Here is a 15,772-nt window from a genome sequence, read left to right as displayed (position 1 = left end):
GCAGTTCTTCAAGTCAAAGTGAATGATAAATGAAGCAAGCGGGCGTTGGCAAAATCATGAAAGTCAAGAGGCATATCTCATGTAGACTCTAAATGAGTAAAGACTACTTCCTTTCCATGTTCATCTATCCATCCTCCAAACGTGCGTGTATACTCGTGTGCGTAGAGAAAGATTCCCCTCTACATGCCCGTCCAAGCAAATGACTTCACCCCAACCGATTCCTCCTCAGCCTTCCCCTGGCTCTTTTCGACTCTCTCCTTGACGGCGACACCCAGCATCGCCTGCATAGTGTATGCCGCATCGTTGCCCGCGTTGTGGAGGTTGCTGTGCGCGATGCCCAGGTCAGTCAGCACCATGCCCAAGCTTCGGCCCTGCGACTCGGCGCGCCAGGCCTGGTGCATGTCCTTGGAGTCGAGTGTACGGCTCGCGACGCCGCTGATGCTCCACAACTCCACGCCCATCTTTTTCATGTATCCGAGATCGGCTCCGAGGTCGTGGCCGAGGAGGACGATGTTGCGGGGGCGCTTGTCTGCCTCGGCGACGTCCTCATGACCGTCGAAGGAGAGGTCACTGACGGCGGTGCGGACCTCATGAGCGAGTTCGCTAAGCTTGGGGTACTCGCTCTTGCTATCCCAGATTAGTCTACGCCTATTCTCGGGGAATGGTAATAGGAATGGCAGTGTATAGCCTACCCAAAGTTGAAGAGTTCGGGGCAGCCCTTGATATACTTGCGGTTGCGAATGTGACGATAGTCCTCGGTGATGAAATGGCGGGTCTTGATGAACGGAACCCAGTTGCAGCCGTTCTCACCAGGCGGGACGCCAACGAGGTAGTTCGTGTCCAGAATCGACACACCAATCTCCAAGACGGTTCCATGGTGCTCCTCTGCGACTTCAATGTCGATGCACACGAAGACCACATTCTGCTCTAGTGCATGGGGGACCGGCCTGTCCAGCTCAACCTTCTTGTCCTTCTCGTTAACATCGCTAGCCTTGGGCCGAAGACCGAGGTACAGCTGCGCATCAAAGATGGACTCAGCTCGGTTCAGCGCCTTGTCCTGCTTCTTCCTCTTGCTCTTGTTCTTGACGTCCTTGAAGTTACTGTGCATGTTGAGCAGGGTCAGGAGCATCTCCATCCCAAAGGCGGTGGCGTCGGCACACGCGTCGTCCTCTTCGGGCGGGGGAATCGTGTCGCTGAGGGTGCGGTACTCGTTGTGCGAGGCGGAGCGGGCGATGTACTTGGGCCGGATGGTGCAGCTGGAGCCGAACATGAGGTAGAACATCTCGCCCGCCTTGCCGGTAGGGATGGTGAACTTCGTCTGGATCGAAGCGTTGACAACGTCCAGGAAGTGCTGGAACTGTTTTGTCGGGACGAAGATGTACGGCATCTGGTCCAGGGCCTTGGGGTGGTAGACGTAAAAGCTAGGGGTGTTATTCTCTCTCACTTCGCACAAAAACCTGTCGAAATCACACCGATCACTTACAAGTCCCATGTCTGCTCCTCCGTTATGGCATCAAAGAAGGGAGCTGCCTATAACTAGTGTTAGCTAGAGAGTTGAGATATCTATACGCAAGGTACTCACCCTAGGTCGGTTGGTCTTGCCGATGAAGCTGATAGGGTATCTCTGGACGACATCCCAAGATACGAAGGTCATGTTCTCCGCCGAGAGGTGGCCCGCCTTCATTCCCTCGAACTCGGGGAAGTCCTTCTGCATTAGGGCGTTGAAATCCGCAGCAGCCAACTCCTGGGACGTGGAAGGCTCAAGCGGCGGTCCAATGTAGTGGCGGCTTCGCTTCTCGATTGGCTTAGCGATGGACTTGCCTTGAATAGCGGCCTTCTTGGCTGCAACTTGACGATCTAGAAGGAGAGGGTCCAGCACTATTTCCTCTGGGGTCTCTTCCACTTCTTGAGAAGCGCCTTTCTCGAAGGAAATATCGTCGCCAAATGCCTCTAACAGACGCTCGAGCTGCTCAGCCTGGTTAAGAGCCATTGTGAAGTCAGTGTGTGGAAGGTGTAGGAAATGAGGTATGATGCATTTGGAAACGGTAATTCGAAAGGCGGAACAGAAAGTTTGAATCGGCCAGGAAGTGCTCCTGTGGTCGAGTATGTGGGAGTGAAGCTCACCTGCTGGGGAGGTATGGTTGATGGGGTTGGGTGGGTTGAATGGGTTGAGCTTGGCAGAAGTAGAAGGGGGACCTCCAAGCATGGGCACCTTTTAAGGCCTTCAAGGGAGATTCAACTACAGCGGAGGGTGACCGGATCAAGAAGAAAGAGGAAGAAGCAGCGATAGGAATGGACTTTCCTGTTGGTTCTTCTCTTCGTAGAATACTCAGACGACATCCGATTAGGACGGCAAAATTATTGAGACAAAGTGTACAACAAGAATGGCAAAAACCGCTAGGAAATGGGATGGTAACAATAAGGGATCTGGAACGAATCAAAACAGCGGAACAACAGCAATAGAGCCCCTTAAAGATGGCACCATGGGCTTCTGTGAGTGTTACTGCCATGAACATGATTGTGTGGGTTTTCCAATCCCATCGGTAGCTTTCACTAGATGCTGTTAGTTATTCGGTGAAGATTATTACACTGTGGACGTTATCGATTGAAATCTTACTCATGTTCCTTCGGCATGCAAGGCGTCTGTTAGAACTAGTGCTTTGTCACTGTGCCGCTACTGAAATGTCTTTGAGAAGTTGCACACTGGTAAATGCAGAGGGTTGGGGATAGGGAAGTATGAATATTTGAATACATCTTTTCAGTGTACAGGACTTGCAACTTATAATGAATCTTTGCTAATTGACTGCCCCTGAGAAGGAAAGATTCAGATGATTGAACTTTGTGGCAGATTGCGAGACTTACCCTAAGTCTAGTTTCCTGCATTGAGGCGAAACTGGAATAGGTAATTAGACACGGAGTATTAGCACAATCTAATCATTTTGCTGATCTTCAGGGACACTGAGCAATTAATCACATCTCAGGCAGGTGAGAGCTTGAACTCATGTTCGCGGAATGTTTCTCTAAGTTTTTACTTACAAACATGCCATGAGCCGACTGTTTGAGGTGTCAAAAGCTTCAGCGGTGAAATCAGTGCTATGAGTTCAGTTGAAGTGGTATGCTGCCATTTAGTGCGTCATACAAACCCTTGAAAAGCATCGCGGCAGTCTGACTTTGGCGATGGATGTATCGGTACAATGAAGATAACATCAATATAGGAAGCCAGTTTGCGGTCGGATCAGATTTCAGTTCCCAGCATCTTCTCACACAACAGCCGCGGTTCAACAAACTTGTCTTAGCCCAAAATAGCTCACCCTAGTAGGGAGAGCATTCTCTCCCTCAACTTACTTAGAGAGTCCAGGTAGACCCACTCCAGTCTTCCTCAATTTGGAACGCTTGCTTCCCCAGTGCCTGCTCATCTTACACTTCAGAGAGTTGGAGGATTCAAGCTCACATAATGGAGACGAATGTGATAATATCATAAAGTAGATGGGAGAGAAGAGAGACGAGAGGGCCTCATGCCATTAAACATAATGTTACAACAGGCCCCGATACCCAAAGGCCAGACCAGCCCAGCCCAGCCATACGCAACCCCGTCTTTTTAACCCCGTCAAGGAGGTTCCTGTCGTCGCCCATAAAACGCCCTCGCTATGAAGAACGACCAATCTGTTATTACAAAACCATCTAGTCACGGCGTTCGTACTTGGGCACAGAAGAGCCCGCCCGCTCGTCAGTGTAGAACCATGGCATCTTGTTTTCGTTCGTTTGTTTTTCGTACTTGTTATTGTTACATTCCGGGTTTCCGGACGCTGAGAAGGACGGCTAGTGTCAAGACGTCGTCTTCTCGAGTAGCTCCTTGGCCTCGTTGACCTTGGTAGCGAGGTACGGGCTGCCGCCGCGATCGGGGTGGTTCAGCAGCATCAGAGTGCGATGCTGCTTGCGGATCTTGTCGCGAGTGACGCCGCTCTCTCTATAACACAGACACAGGGAGGTTAGAATTTTTTTACCCACAGATCCAGATTATATCGTGTCCAAATGCTTCGCAGGTTTTCGTCCGCGGGTTCGTCGCTTACTGGAGAGACAGAATGAGACACGCCTCCTTCTTGTTCATCTTGGGCTCGAAGCCGCCCTTATAGAAAGCCTTGCCCATCGCGCCTACGCCGCCGCGTGATCGGCGCCATGCGACCAGACCGGCTCGGCCCTGCAGGAATCTCTGTGTTAGTCGTGGATTCTATCCTTTAACCGAGTAAATGCGCTTTTGCTGGTCGAAGAGCATACCAAGAAAGCTGCGACGGCAGCACCGCCTCCGATAGCAAGAACAGAAGCCATAGTCGCGGTGGGTTTCGTATTATGTCGTCGGTAGTTGTTGGGGATTGTGGATGACTGCGGAAAAAAGCGGATGGTATCGTGACGAAAGTCTTCGGAGTCGGAGGAGAGCTTTTTTTGGACTGAAGTCGCCGCTGCCCAGAGAGCAAGCCGCGATGCGCCGGTCTTGGTCCGTGCTCAACCGTTGTTCGGAAGGTGTGTTGGACCGCTCCGACAAGCCAAATCATGGAAGGGACTCGGGGAGAGTACCTACCTAAGGTAAGCAGGTTTCTTGGTTCCACCAATCCCGCTGCAATCTTATCGAACCTGGCACGGCGAAGAATCAATCCCCCCCAGCCCCACCACAATCGATAAGCGGTGCCTCGGAGCGGCAGAAGAAAAATTTCTAAAAAACTTTTGGAGGCGAGGCTTCGATCACCGCCTTCTGAACCCCCCGTATGTGTTTGGAAGAGTCGTCGAAACCAACACCAACAACCAACCTTGTGACTACTCCCGTGATACCCGTGAAGGTATCAACGCTGTCACAATGAGGTGTGTTCTTGTCTATTATTCCATTCTTTTATAGTCAACCCTTTGGTCCACGGTTTACTTCAAATTATTGGTATGCAAGCTTTCTAACTCGTGATGCTTCTAGAATCGAGACGTGCTACTTTTGCAGTCGCCCTGCCTACCCGAGCAAAGGCATCACCTTTGTTCGCAATGACTCCAAGGTCTTCCGCTTCTGCCGCAGCAAGTGCCACAAGAACGTACGTCTCTGACGTCCCTCGGACTGTTTTGCGAAAATCCCCTCCCGCAATGGCTAACTGCCCCCCGGGAAAACAGTTCAAGATGAAGCGCAACCCCCGCAAGCTCAAATGGACAAAGGCCTACCGCGCCTCGGCGCACAAGGAGATGACGGTCGACAGCACCCTCCAGTTCGGCGCCCGGCGCAACGTCCCCGTCCGCTACGACCGCGACCTCGTCGCCAAGACCCTCAAGGCCATGGAGCGCGTCTCCGAGATCCGCTCCCGCCGCGAGCGCGTCTTTTACAAGAAGCGCATGCAAGGGAAGCGCGAGCGCGAGATTGCCGCCGCCCGCAAGCTTGTCGCCGAGAACGAGCACCTCCTCCCCCGCATGCGCGGCTCCGAGAAGAAGAGGCTCGCCGCCGAAGGCGCCACCGAGGAGGAGATTGCCGCGCTCGAGGCCGAGGGCCGCTTGTCAAAGAGCAAGGCCGGCAAGGTCTTTGGCCGCGAGAAGATTCGCCAGCGGGTCACTGTCGACGGCGAAGTCGTTGAGGAGCGCGAGGGCGTCATGCAGGAGGATGACGGCGAATGGGACGACGAGGATGCGGAGGAGGACGATGACGATGAGGACGCCGACGTTGACATGGAGGATTGAGGACGACGATGAGGGACGTTGTCACGCGTTACGAACGACCAAAAGGAGGGGTCCCCCCCCTATCAAGGTGGAAGGAGAAGGTGGAAAAAAACAACAAAACGGACGAAGAGAAAGAAAGACAAAATGCTAATCGAAAGGACCTCTCTCTCCGCTCTTCTTCTGAAGAGCCGAGGAGACTAGAGATGGTTGTTGGGCTATGTTTTTTTTACGGGCGTTCAGGGATACAAAGGGCGATTAGCATCGACGGCGTTTGGTGGCTCTGAGAAGGAATACCAAAAAAGTGATCCAAGGTCCAGATTCAGTTCGGTCCCCCGTCGTCTCAGCCGCCACCTTTCTTCCCGTCTTGTGGATGCCGTATCCTCGCGGTCTGTGTTATCTGGAATAGCCATCCGGATGCACTCGCGATCTCGAGGGTGTCGGATAATGTCTCGAGCGAAGAGTGGCACATGACCCGAAAGTGCGCCGTCCTCCTGTTGGCGCATGTCTCTCTCAGAAAAGGAGCAAGCCAAATAGATGTTACGAATGCAAGCTTACATGTTAAACCTCCCAAGTTCACGCGGAACTGCCCAGATTGAGCGCTGCGGGTATCAATGCTTTAATGTTGTACAAACGAAACCCCTAACTCCAAGTGTCCCGTGTATCTCAGTCCAATCAATGGTCGCAGCATGCTGTGATAACGTACACACCAGTCGGGTGTGTTGCTTTCAAGCACCCTCCTCTTCCTTCTTCGTAGTGTGTTGATAAGCTTTGGGCGGCATGGGCAGGCCAGCCTCGACATCCTCAATGATCTTCTTCTCGAGCGCCTCCTTGCGCTTCACCTCCTCATCGGTCGCCTCAGCGTCAGGTAGGCTGCCCGTGTAATTGCCGGCGCCGCCGCGTCCAGAAGCACCCCTCGCCGACCGCGCAATGCTGGCACTCACAGCCGCCTGCGTCTTGCTCGCGAGCTCCTCTTGCTGCTTGGCGCCGGGCAGAGAAGAGGGATCCACGTAGTTGCCCGAACCCCCTCTGCCGGCGCGCACGTAGCCGCTCGTCGTCGGCGATGTGGAGGAAGCGGCGACTACGTCGGCTGTCTTTTGGGCCTCGATGTCCTATTGCCATGGCGTTTCCAGTGAGCAATTGCTGCTCTGGAAAAGGACGTCTTGTTCTCGCACATTACCTCTGGCTTAGCCTTTTCGGCGTCTTCTACGTCTTTTTTCGAAAAGAAGTTACCTGAGCCTCCTCTTCCTACTTTACGGAATACATCAGACATGGTCGTCGTCGCGGGTGTCTTCGGGCTTGATGACTACGGCGAGATGGATTCGTGATGCGGCTGGGTTTGTCCGAATATTACGCGAGTTCGGGGTGATGTGCGAGACTGCCAGCGTAAGATGGAGACGAGATAGTTGAAAACGTGAAAGCCTAAGACGGAAATGTTGAAAGGAAAAATCCGTGAATGCTGGCAGGTATTTTTAGGCAATGGGCAACTCAACCAAAAGTGACGTTCGGTTTTGGTGTAATTGACACTCCCTCACGGCTAGCCACTTGCATAGTGTGGCGCCGCGGGGTTAATCAAAGCTGCGTGGGATGGATGGGCCCCAACACCAATCAGTCGGTGTCCGCATTCGGGCTTCCGAGGAAAGGGAAACATTCCAGTCCATCGACGGTAGACATTCCTGAACACCAGGTTGCTGTGCGCCGGCTGCCCGAGTTTGTCGTATGGCTTCCTTTTCTGACAATATATTCCTCGGGCAGAACTCGTGCACCTCAATAGGGGTAAAGAGCTCAAGTATTGCAGCACGCGCCTGTCGATCGCTGCATCCGGACAGGTCCTGCCCTCACTCATCCTGGATCTTCCATGTGCTGCCGTCAAGGGATGAATGACTCTGCTCTGCTTCGGGCAGATTCAGACAGGGATCGACAGGCACGCCGACTAGGACCCATGATTTTCGGTTGCTTCAACAGGAGCAACCAGCGCCTGAAGAAACATCTTGAAGGCATCTTCATAGTCGGACCGAGACCGCTGCTATTACTCCAAATCTTAAGCTGGCACCCATCCCTGAAGGTAGTTGCCGCGAGACTTTCTCATTGCAGCTCTGGCGATGAGCTCTGCTAATTAATCCAAGGGTCCAACACCCCCCTCCCTCAAATTTGTATGTGAAGGGGGAGCGGAACGCACGGGTGCGGCAGCACCAAAAACCTTCTCCCGATCCCCGATGAACCTTCCGTATGATCCGGAGCTTCTCTGATACAAAGAGAGAAGAAATCCAAACCAAGGAAAGAGCATCATCCCACGTGGAATGCCTTTCCTGACGCAGGTACGCTGAAAATTGACTGGCAAAAGCAAAACTGCGAGCCCTCGGGTTGGGGATGTCGTGGGCGTCCCTCATAGGTCTCCCCAATGATAACACGCCCAGATCTGGAAAGATACTTCCCGGTACGAATGTCTACCTGGGTGGTATCCACTCTGGTAGACAGAGTTTCTGATAACGACACGCATCCGATTGCGACTGGAGGGGTGATGTGCAGCTGCGGCAAGAGGGGCGAGCTGGCCAGACGCGCTGATCGTCCTAGTCCGTTTCTGAAAGTGGCATCCGCAGGTATCTCCGCTGTTCTTCTGTTCTTGTCATGACGGCACGGGAATGACAGCGGAGCGACAACACGCTTGGCCGTTTCCGAGAGGAGCTGATGTGATGAATCCTAGGCATCCGTATTTTGGTGGAGAGAAAGGGAAAAAGAGAAATACCATACTCACGTAAGACGGGGCGCAGCGCAACTCTGTCTTTCTCGCGCTTAGTCCTATGACCCGTAGAAACAGGCATCTGCTTGTTCCGTGTCTCGATTCTTCCAAGGCGCGAGGTCGGCCGCGAAGCTGTCACCTTGCCTGATAAACCTTATCTCCCTCGCGTGCAGGGCGACGACGCCTTTGCAGAGTCCGCCGGCACAACCGTTTTGTGCAATTGTGCGGCCGGCGACGATCGGCGGGGGTTGTAACCTCGATGGGAGAGCTTTATGCATGGAGAAACCAGCTTCGGGATGGCATGGCACTGTTCAGAGAGTGAGGGGTGCAGCTGCAAAACAACAGGGCAGGACCCTGGCACACTTGTCTCGACTCCCCTACTGCCGGGCTGCTGAAGTTTTTGGAGCAATCGACGATTTGGCTGGTGGCGCCCTTTCAACCCGCTCTATGTGCTGTACTAGGACAGCCCTGTAAAAGTCAAAGACCGAAGTGTGATAAAGTTGGCGATCGACAACACGTTGACAGTTTCGTGGTGGAGTTGCTATTGGGGCGTTGCCCTTAGTGCGCTTCTGTTCTGCGCAAACCAGCTTCTGAGTCTGAAAAAAAATACGGAGTATTCGGAGTGTGCGCCGATGCGCTTGTATCCTATGATTTGTCGAACAGCATGTTGGGAGAATGCTTGGCCGTTCCTATCCGTCTGGTGGGAACCTGTTGTCGATCACGGATCATGGGTAGGGGACGGCGAGCTGATGTCGATGTGGTTCTTGCGTCAATCAGACGCAGATGAAGTTGTAGTCGAGATGCGACGATGGACAATTGTCTTCTTCAGTCGACAGCCACCAAGGCATCCCCGTGATGTTCTGGTGTAGAAGATGAGACTATTCCCTCTCAGTCTGCTAGGGAGGTCATTTGCATTTGTCAGACAGCATTGTTGCTGTCGATTATTGGTGTGCCGTTCAACAATGTTTCTTCCATTCCAAGTCCCCTCAGTATGAATGATAACGTGACGTGAATCTTGAGAGCTTTGCATGGAGAAGACTTCCGCATGCTGCTTCCAAGGGCAGAGCTTCCAAGCAACTTGGCATCGGTTGAGGCCAACTTTGAGCAACGTCCACATCCAAGTCGCAGGTAGTTGTGTCCCTTAGACACTAGTTGCGGTTGGCTTCGTTTACTTGGGGCGTGAAACCGGTAAAGTTGTTTGAGACTGTCAAAGAATCCAAGATGTGAAGCAGAGGAGGAAGCGGGAGGCTAGCCTGGAGGCGCATGGCCCGCTGGCGTTGCGGGAGATCCCAGAGTCCAAGTTGACGGCACAAGAACGGGCTCGCGTACTCTTTTCCCCGAGACGACAGCGGCTCGTCGACGGAGGCAGAGGCACTCAGGGCATACACCGTGAACACATCTTGCATGCATTCAAAGCGTCAGTTTTGGCAACTGAAACTCTGATCAACCAGGCCTAGACTTGGACAGCTGCGCCCAGTGACGCACTAGTTACATGCTGAACGTAGGTAATATGAAGGCAAAGTTGTTTGTAACCATGATTCGGGCAGAGTGTGCCTTGTGTCTTTCTCGCGTGCAGTGTGGCTTGTCCATCTCCGGACATTGGCGAGTCCATCGGTGTTGGAGGACGTCTCCGCTGACGATCTTTTGGACTGCGTTACCAACAGCCCAGGCAGTCAACCACACCTGAGCAACGGCATCCAAGGCGATAGCGTCAGGTGGCAAAGGCACACCATTCTGGCCGGTCAAAGGCAAGAGGAAGCAACATAAGCGACGGTATGCGTCGGGGAGCACAATAATGACGGGGTGGGCGGCGTTCCGCCAGAGGCAGGAGAACCCACCCGACATGCCCAGAGCAGAAGCCCGCATGGCGCCCGATGGAGGAGGGGAGGGGGCAGCTGACCGTCCCGAATCGCAATGGCGGCCCCCTAGCACGGCGTGAGGGAGACGGAGACGAAACCGGGCCCAGGACTGACCGTCTGACTGATATCCTGGTCAACAGCTGGACTCTATCAGGTTCCAGCGGCTTGCCAGCCAGCGCAAGGTCCAGCGAGCGAATCTAATATAAGAGACGGACGATGGCGAGGTGAGGAACCGTTGGCTGAGAGAAGCGCAGCGCAGTAGGCCGGGCCGGAAAGGAAATCATTTTGGTCGGGTTCGCAATGTTCCAACGCCGCCTCAGCCAACTTCAGGCCAGGCAGACCGTCCGTCTCAGCGGACGAGTCCTGTGATTAGTGGTCACTAGGAGGGGCCTGTATCTGGTCAGAAGGTGGGGGGGAGGGAAGCCCCAGGCGTGCGGTCATGATGTCCGGCTCAGGAGCGGATTATTGGGAGGACGTTTCGCTGGGGTGTACGATTAGTGTGGAGCGAGATGGAAGAGGCACAAGGAGGACAACAAGGACAAGGAGTGCCAGAGGGGGAGGGGGGAGTGACCAGGGTACAGGGTGTGGTGCTATCATCAACTAACTTGTGGTAAGATAGATCGTAGTGGTGGTGGTGGTAGCTGTGGTCGCAATCCGTCGATGGTTGTAGCACGTCTCCAAACGGACGCGAGAGCTTGAATGGCACGGCGTTTGGTTTTTGGTCCGATGTTCTGCCTGTCGTTTCCCATCTGCTCTGGCCGTGGTCTTTTACGGACTGGAACAGCAGCTGCTGTGCCTGAATTGACGAAGAATTGAACCTATGCCTGGTCCGCGCTCGGTGCATAGGTACTACGTCACTGGCTGAGATACGGATGGACTGGAACTTTCCCCAGGAACGTGACTGACCGGGGCTGTCCCCACTGTGTGTTTGTCACAGAATTGTGCAGGCCCCTGAACAGTGTGCGAAGAAGTATCACTGTGGGAGGACATCCAGTTACGTTCCTCAGGCTGAACTGGATGAGGCTTACCTAATGTAAGTCGATTTTGCACTGTGTACCTGCGTTATTTCTGAGCACCCACCAGAGGGAAGGTGTACTTGCGTCGCACCCGATGACTTGTCAACCCAACAACGCCGTCGAAGAGCTGTCTCCTGCTTGGCTTCCGTGTGATCAACGATCAGCAGAACGGTCCGTCGGGGATTTTTTATTCTATTCTTCATCGTTTCTTTTGCCCCGTCTTTGTGCCTGCTATCCCTCGAGGTTCAATTCTTGTCGCCGTTCTCTACACCGACTGGCATGCAGATCCAATGAAGAAACAACAGGTCCATGGTACCATCCACTTTTCGAAGAAAGAAGAAAACGAAACGACGGTTGTGAAGCACAGAGTACGTAGTAAGTACTCAAACTTCCATCAACCACCAAATGGCTGTCAAGGCACACAGGTCGGCAATTGCAGATATACTGGGAGGCATCCACCCAAGTTTCAATAAGACATCTTTCCCATGCCTTTTTGCGCAATACCTATTTGCTTCTTCCCATTTTTGGGACTTGCCATGGAGTCTAGACTCTACTAAGGTTCCTGCGCAGTGTTCCCCAACCTTGGGTTTCTGCGGTTGCGGTTGATAACCCCCTCACGGCCTACTTCATTCGATCAACGCACAGCGCATTGCGCACAGCTCACACAGCTCACAACCTTGAAGCTCGCACAACGCAACTTTGGCATGACCTGGAAGAGCAATGCGAAGCTACTGCGTTCTCCCCCCGCGCGTGAACTTCCGTTCCTGATCCGAAGCAAACCACTTTCTCCAATTTTATGAGAGCAAAAGCGGCCAATGCTCTGCCCTACGTCCCAACGCCCCAACCTGATGCTCGCGGCTCCAGCTCTATGGCCCGGGAGCAGTCGCCTATCCTGCCGCCTGCCTCTATGGAGCCTCCACGTTAGGGGAGCAGAGCTGTCGTGACTCTGAACCTGGCAATCCGCCGAAACATGCCACTTGCAGTCGATAGGCCTCTCGCTTCCGAACAAGACACGACATTCTTTACAACTCATTGGAGCCTGCTGTCTCAATCATTCCACATCGTTACCTCGCGAACAGAAAACACCAAGAAAGAGGACCAAAATAATTTTGGCGGTCACCAGGCTAGCGAGGTCCTGGCAAGTCTTCAGGAGACAACATGATCAAGCCCAGGGAAGCAGACACCCAAAGAGAATAATTAGGCACTCGAGCCAAAGTAAGCCACCCTGGTCCGGCTAGGGACCATGGCACGAGTCCACCTGTTGGTGGGCGAGGCGTTTATCAACAAAGGCCGCGTTTCTTTGAGCGTCTCTCTTGTTGGCTTAGTCGTCTGGCATAGATTCTGGAGCAGAATTACTCCCACATAACACACCTCCATCGTGTGCCGTCATTTATTAAGCGCTTCAGGATTTGGATCGATCAATTTCAGAGTCACGAGAACAACCGACGAGGGACACGAGCATCTGCAAGCATTTGAGGAAAAAAAGGTGCCATACATAAAATTGCTATTTATGATGTGCAACTCAAGCACGCTATCGGCCCTGGCCATCAATGGGTCTGGGCTCTGGAACGAAAGACGAGGGTTATGGGTTACTGGGATGGATCCATGGGATCCATTCACCCCTCCCCCAGTGACCTTTCCCCGCCGCACCGGCGCCTTACGGACACGTCCATCGCTCGGGAGGCCGACCATCGCTCGCCCATTGCCAAAGGACGACCACGGGCCATGCTCCATGCTCCTTGTTCCTGGTGCCCGTCCGCTGCGCCCATGGTCATGTCCACTTCCACTTCCCACCACCGGAGAGGTACATGCCAGCGTATCTTGGCCTGGCGGCACACTGTGGGACACCGGGAAGGGGAAGTGAGAGAGAAAGAAAGAAGGACAGAGAGAGAAACAGAGAGAGAGAAAGACAGTGTGTGTGTGTCGAGGAACCTCACGCTCGCTTCCAATGCCAAAGCCTACGCCCCCCTTTCCCAGCACACACCCTGCCCCGCACACCCGCCCTCCCTTTCTCTCTCTCCTCTGCCGCTTTCTCCTTCTTTCCCGCCCAGCGTCGTGGCTCCGCGAGTTGAGGGTGGGAGGGGGAGTGTGTGAGTCTCGTCCTGCTGCAGTACGGTCTCCTGCCCCTCCCCTCCCTCCCTCCCTCCTCCTGGCTCCTTCATCCTAGCGATCTGGTGGTGCAATACAACCAATGAAGGCCAATGCTCGTCCCCGACCAGCGCTTCTCTTTCTTTCTGGCAACTTGTTGGATAGGGCCGTCTCGACTGTTTCGCCCATCGCTGGACTTTTCGGGTCCCCTTCCAAACATACTCTGTCTCGAGCCCACAACTTTTCCCTCTCACTTCAGCTACCTCGATTCAAAGCACAGCAAACAAGCGGAAGGGTAGAAAAAGTTGAATCCGGCCTGGACCTCGACAGCCCTGTTGATCATCAGTCGACTAACCCCAAGGCATCTTAACCGTTCAACACCACCACCACCACACTCACCATCTGCTATCGGCTGGTCCAGCTCGGAGCTACTAGGTACACCCGCCCACAGACACACCCCTGCCGAATTGCTGCTCCTCCCCAAAATAATATTATTTCTCGCCCAGAGGCTTGTCTTTGCGACTCACTTTCTACCTGTCCATCTGCCTACCACCGTCGAACAACACCACAAAATACCACCGCGTCTACGAATCACTACACTTTCACGATACTCTAGCAAGGGACAAAGTGTTCGACACTCGTTGTCGAACCTGATCAGCATCGGTAGTTGGCAATGGCCTCTTCAAAGGTATGCCTTGGACCTGGATTACAACCTATACCCTGCCCTGCCTGGCTTGCTCCCATCACGCATCTCCAACCAGTCTTGCTAAACACTTCGTTCTCGTTCAGGAAATGCAGCAGACCACAAGGCCATTGACCCAACACCGTCCATCTCTATCATCTGCTTCCTCTTCCGGACTTACAACACGACAATCCCACTCCCGTACCAACTCCCACTCCATCCTCAGCGGCGCTCTCAATGCCAACCACCGTGTGACTCGCCGCAAGTCCATGACAAACACCGCTGCGAATGCGGCGGCCATGGCAGCGGCGATCAAGGAGGTGGGCGGCGACAAGGTCACGCCCATTGCCGTCAGCTCTCGTCGGAACACTGCCTCGAAGGGTGCTGCCGCCCGCGCCGCGATCATTGGAAGTCTCCCCTCACCTCCAGCGAGTCTGCCGACGCACAAGTTCCACTTGGATGGCAAGACAGACATCCATGAGAGCGCCATCGAGGATGACCCTGTCAATGGGTCGGCCGACGAAGGCGATGACGATGCTCAAAAGGCTCGTATTCGTCGCGCTAGCGATGGCCAGCCTCTCGTGAAAGAGGGCAGGAAGTTCAACCGCGTCGAGCTCAAGTGCGAGACATGCGGAAAGGGGTACAAGCACAGCAGTTGCCTGACCAAGCATTTGTTCGTTTCCCTTCCCATTCCCCGATCCCCAAATTCAATCCCAAAAAAAATGGTAGCCTGGGCTTTGGAGACCTGCATGCTGGTTCCCCATATCAGAACTAGTCGGGCAGTTTGTTGACTCATTTCTGGTCAGGTGGGAACATACTCCCGAGTGGTCCTTGACTTCCAAGCTGCTTATTTCTAAGCACCAGCAAGTCCAGCTTCTCGAGGCTGCCTCCGTTTTGTTGACCATGAACCACAAGGAAGAGGGTGATGCGGCGACTCCCCCGGATTCCGCCAAGGACTTCCCTAGTGACCAAGAAGGGTCGACTTCTCCCGCTGCCTCTGGGTACTCGGACGAGCGACACAGCTCTGCCGATACCACCCCACCTCCTCAATTGGAGGCATTTTCGTTGTCGGATCGTTCGTTCTCGAAGCGGTATGGATCTGGAAGTGGTTTCGGTCGTTCGTATCAGTCGGCACCGTCCATCAATCCTCTCGTGACAGGCAGCATGCCCCGTGGATCAGGATTCTCCTCACACTTCCGTCATACCAGCCAGGACCAACGCCCGCCATCATCAGGAAGGAATGCCACGGGACAAGAAGATCAGGATTTGGCAGCTGCAGTTGAGCTTCTGAGTTGCAGTTTCAATAGCAACAACGGAAGAACAGTGCAGCTTCCAGCAGACGCCCCTCCTGTACCCCCGCTACCGGCGCAATATCTCGACCAAGCGGCATCGTTCTCGAGCGCTGGGTTCAGCGCAGGTTTCAGTGCCGGGTTCCTGAACAGCTTCCCTAGCAGGCAGCCTGAGAGCTTCACCCGAGGCGAGGTTCGCGGCGCTGACGTCAAGATGGAAGACAGCGACAGCGTGATGGACGATGATGACTTTGACCGCCGATCTCGATCTCGAAGCGATGAGGATGACGACGGCGTCTTCGGACGTATGGAGGAATAGCGGGACTCCGTTCCACGTTTGATGCCGATGATATCTGAGGACATGAGTACATAATGAAGAGGGATAGTGAGGGGAGGATGTGTTTCTTTTGTACCACCATATA

At 53.9% G+C, this 15,772-nt stretch overlaps 7 protein-coding genes across 7 annotated transcripts; 3 read left to right on the top strand and 4 right to left on the bottom strand.

Annotated features, from left to right (window-relative positions):
• Nucleotides 1-179: 179 nt before the first annotated feature.
• CORC01_10060 (QDE-2-interacting protein) lies at nucleotides 180-1,990 on the bottom strand (the record flags this gene model as incomplete). Its single annotated transcript, XM_022621689.1, has 4 exons — nucleotides 180-627; nucleotides 693-1,421; nucleotides 1,484-1,530; nucleotides 1,583-1,990. The coding sequence occupies 4 exons, from the start codon at nucleotides 1,988-1,990 to the stop codon at nucleotides 180-182; spliced, it is 1,632 nt and encodes a 543-aa protein (XP_022471821.1).
• A 1,835-nt stretch (nucleotides 1,991-3,825) lies between these two features.
• CORC01_10059 (DnaJ domain-containing protein) lies at nucleotides 3,826-4,326 on the bottom strand (the record flags this gene model as incomplete). Its single annotated transcript, XM_022621688.1, has 3 exons — nucleotides 3,826-3,967; nucleotides 4,071-4,198; nucleotides 4,276-4,326. 3 exons carry the CDS (start codon nucleotides 4,324-4,326, stop codon nucleotides 3,826-3,828), a joined length of 321 nt encoding a protein of 106 aa, XP_022471820.1.
• Nucleotides 4,327-4,849: 523 nt separating this feature from the next.
• CORC01_10058 (ribosomal protein L24e) lies at nucleotides 4,850-5,700 on the top strand (the record flags this gene model as incomplete). The annotated part of the gene is made up of 3 exons (XM_022621687.1): nucleotides 4,850-4,854; nucleotides 4,934-5,069; nucleotides 5,146-5,700. 3 exons carry the CDS (start codon nucleotides 4,850-4,852, stop codon nucleotides 5,698-5,700), a joined length of 696 nt encoding a protein of 231 aa, XP_022471819.1.
• Nucleotides 5,701-6,404: 704 nt separating this feature from the next.
• On the bottom strand, nucleotides 6,405-6,949 carry CORC01_10057 (uncharacterized protein; the record flags this gene model as incomplete). Its single annotated transcript, XM_022621686.1, has 2 exons — nucleotides 6,405-6,788; nucleotides 6,857-6,949. 2 exons carry the CDS (start codon nucleotides 6,947-6,949, stop codon nucleotides 6,405-6,407), a joined length of 477 nt encoding a protein of 158 aa, XP_022471818.1.
• Nucleotides 6,950-9,564: 2,615 nt separating this feature from the next.
• Nucleotides 9,565-10,559, bottom strand: CORC01_10055 (uncharacterized protein; the record flags this gene model as incomplete). The annotated part of the gene is made up of 3 exons (XM_022621684.1): nucleotides 9,565-9,815; nucleotides 10,075-10,396; nucleotides 10,491-10,559. The coding sequence occupies 3 exons, from the start codon at nucleotides 10,557-10,559 to the stop codon at nucleotides 9,565-9,567; spliced, it is 642 nt and encodes a 213-aa protein (XP_022471816.1).
• CORC01_10056 (uncharacterized protein) lies at nucleotides 10,291-10,476 on the top strand (the record flags this gene model as incomplete). The annotated part of the gene is made up of 1 exon (XM_022621685.1): nucleotides 10,291-10,476. The coding sequence occupies one exon, from the start codon at nucleotides 10,291-10,293 to the stop codon at nucleotides 10,474-10,476; it is 186 nt and encodes a 61-aa protein (XP_022471817.1).
• Nucleotides 10,560-14,171: 3,612 nt separating the features above from the next.
• On the top strand, nucleotides 14,172-15,669 carry CORC01_10054 (tat pathway signal sequence; the record flags this gene model as incomplete). The annotated part of the gene is made up of 2 exons (XM_022621683.1): nucleotides 14,172-14,734; nucleotides 14,868-15,669. The coding sequence occupies 2 exons, from the start codon at nucleotides 14,172-14,174 to the stop codon at nucleotides 15,667-15,669; spliced, it is 1,365 nt and encodes a 454-aa protein (XP_022471815.1).
• Nucleotides 15,670-15,772: the final 103 nt, after the last annotated feature.

Source organism: Colletotrichum orchidophilum, assembly GCF_001831195.1.
Source record: "Colletotrichum orchidophilum strain IMI 309357 chromosome Unknown Scaffold_96.1, whole genome shotgun sequence".
NCBI lineage: Eukaryota > Fungi > Ascomycota > Sordariomycetes > Glomerellales > Glomerellaceae > Colletotrichum > Colletotrichum orchidophilum.
This window is presented reverse-complemented; position numbering and strand designations above follow the sequence as displayed.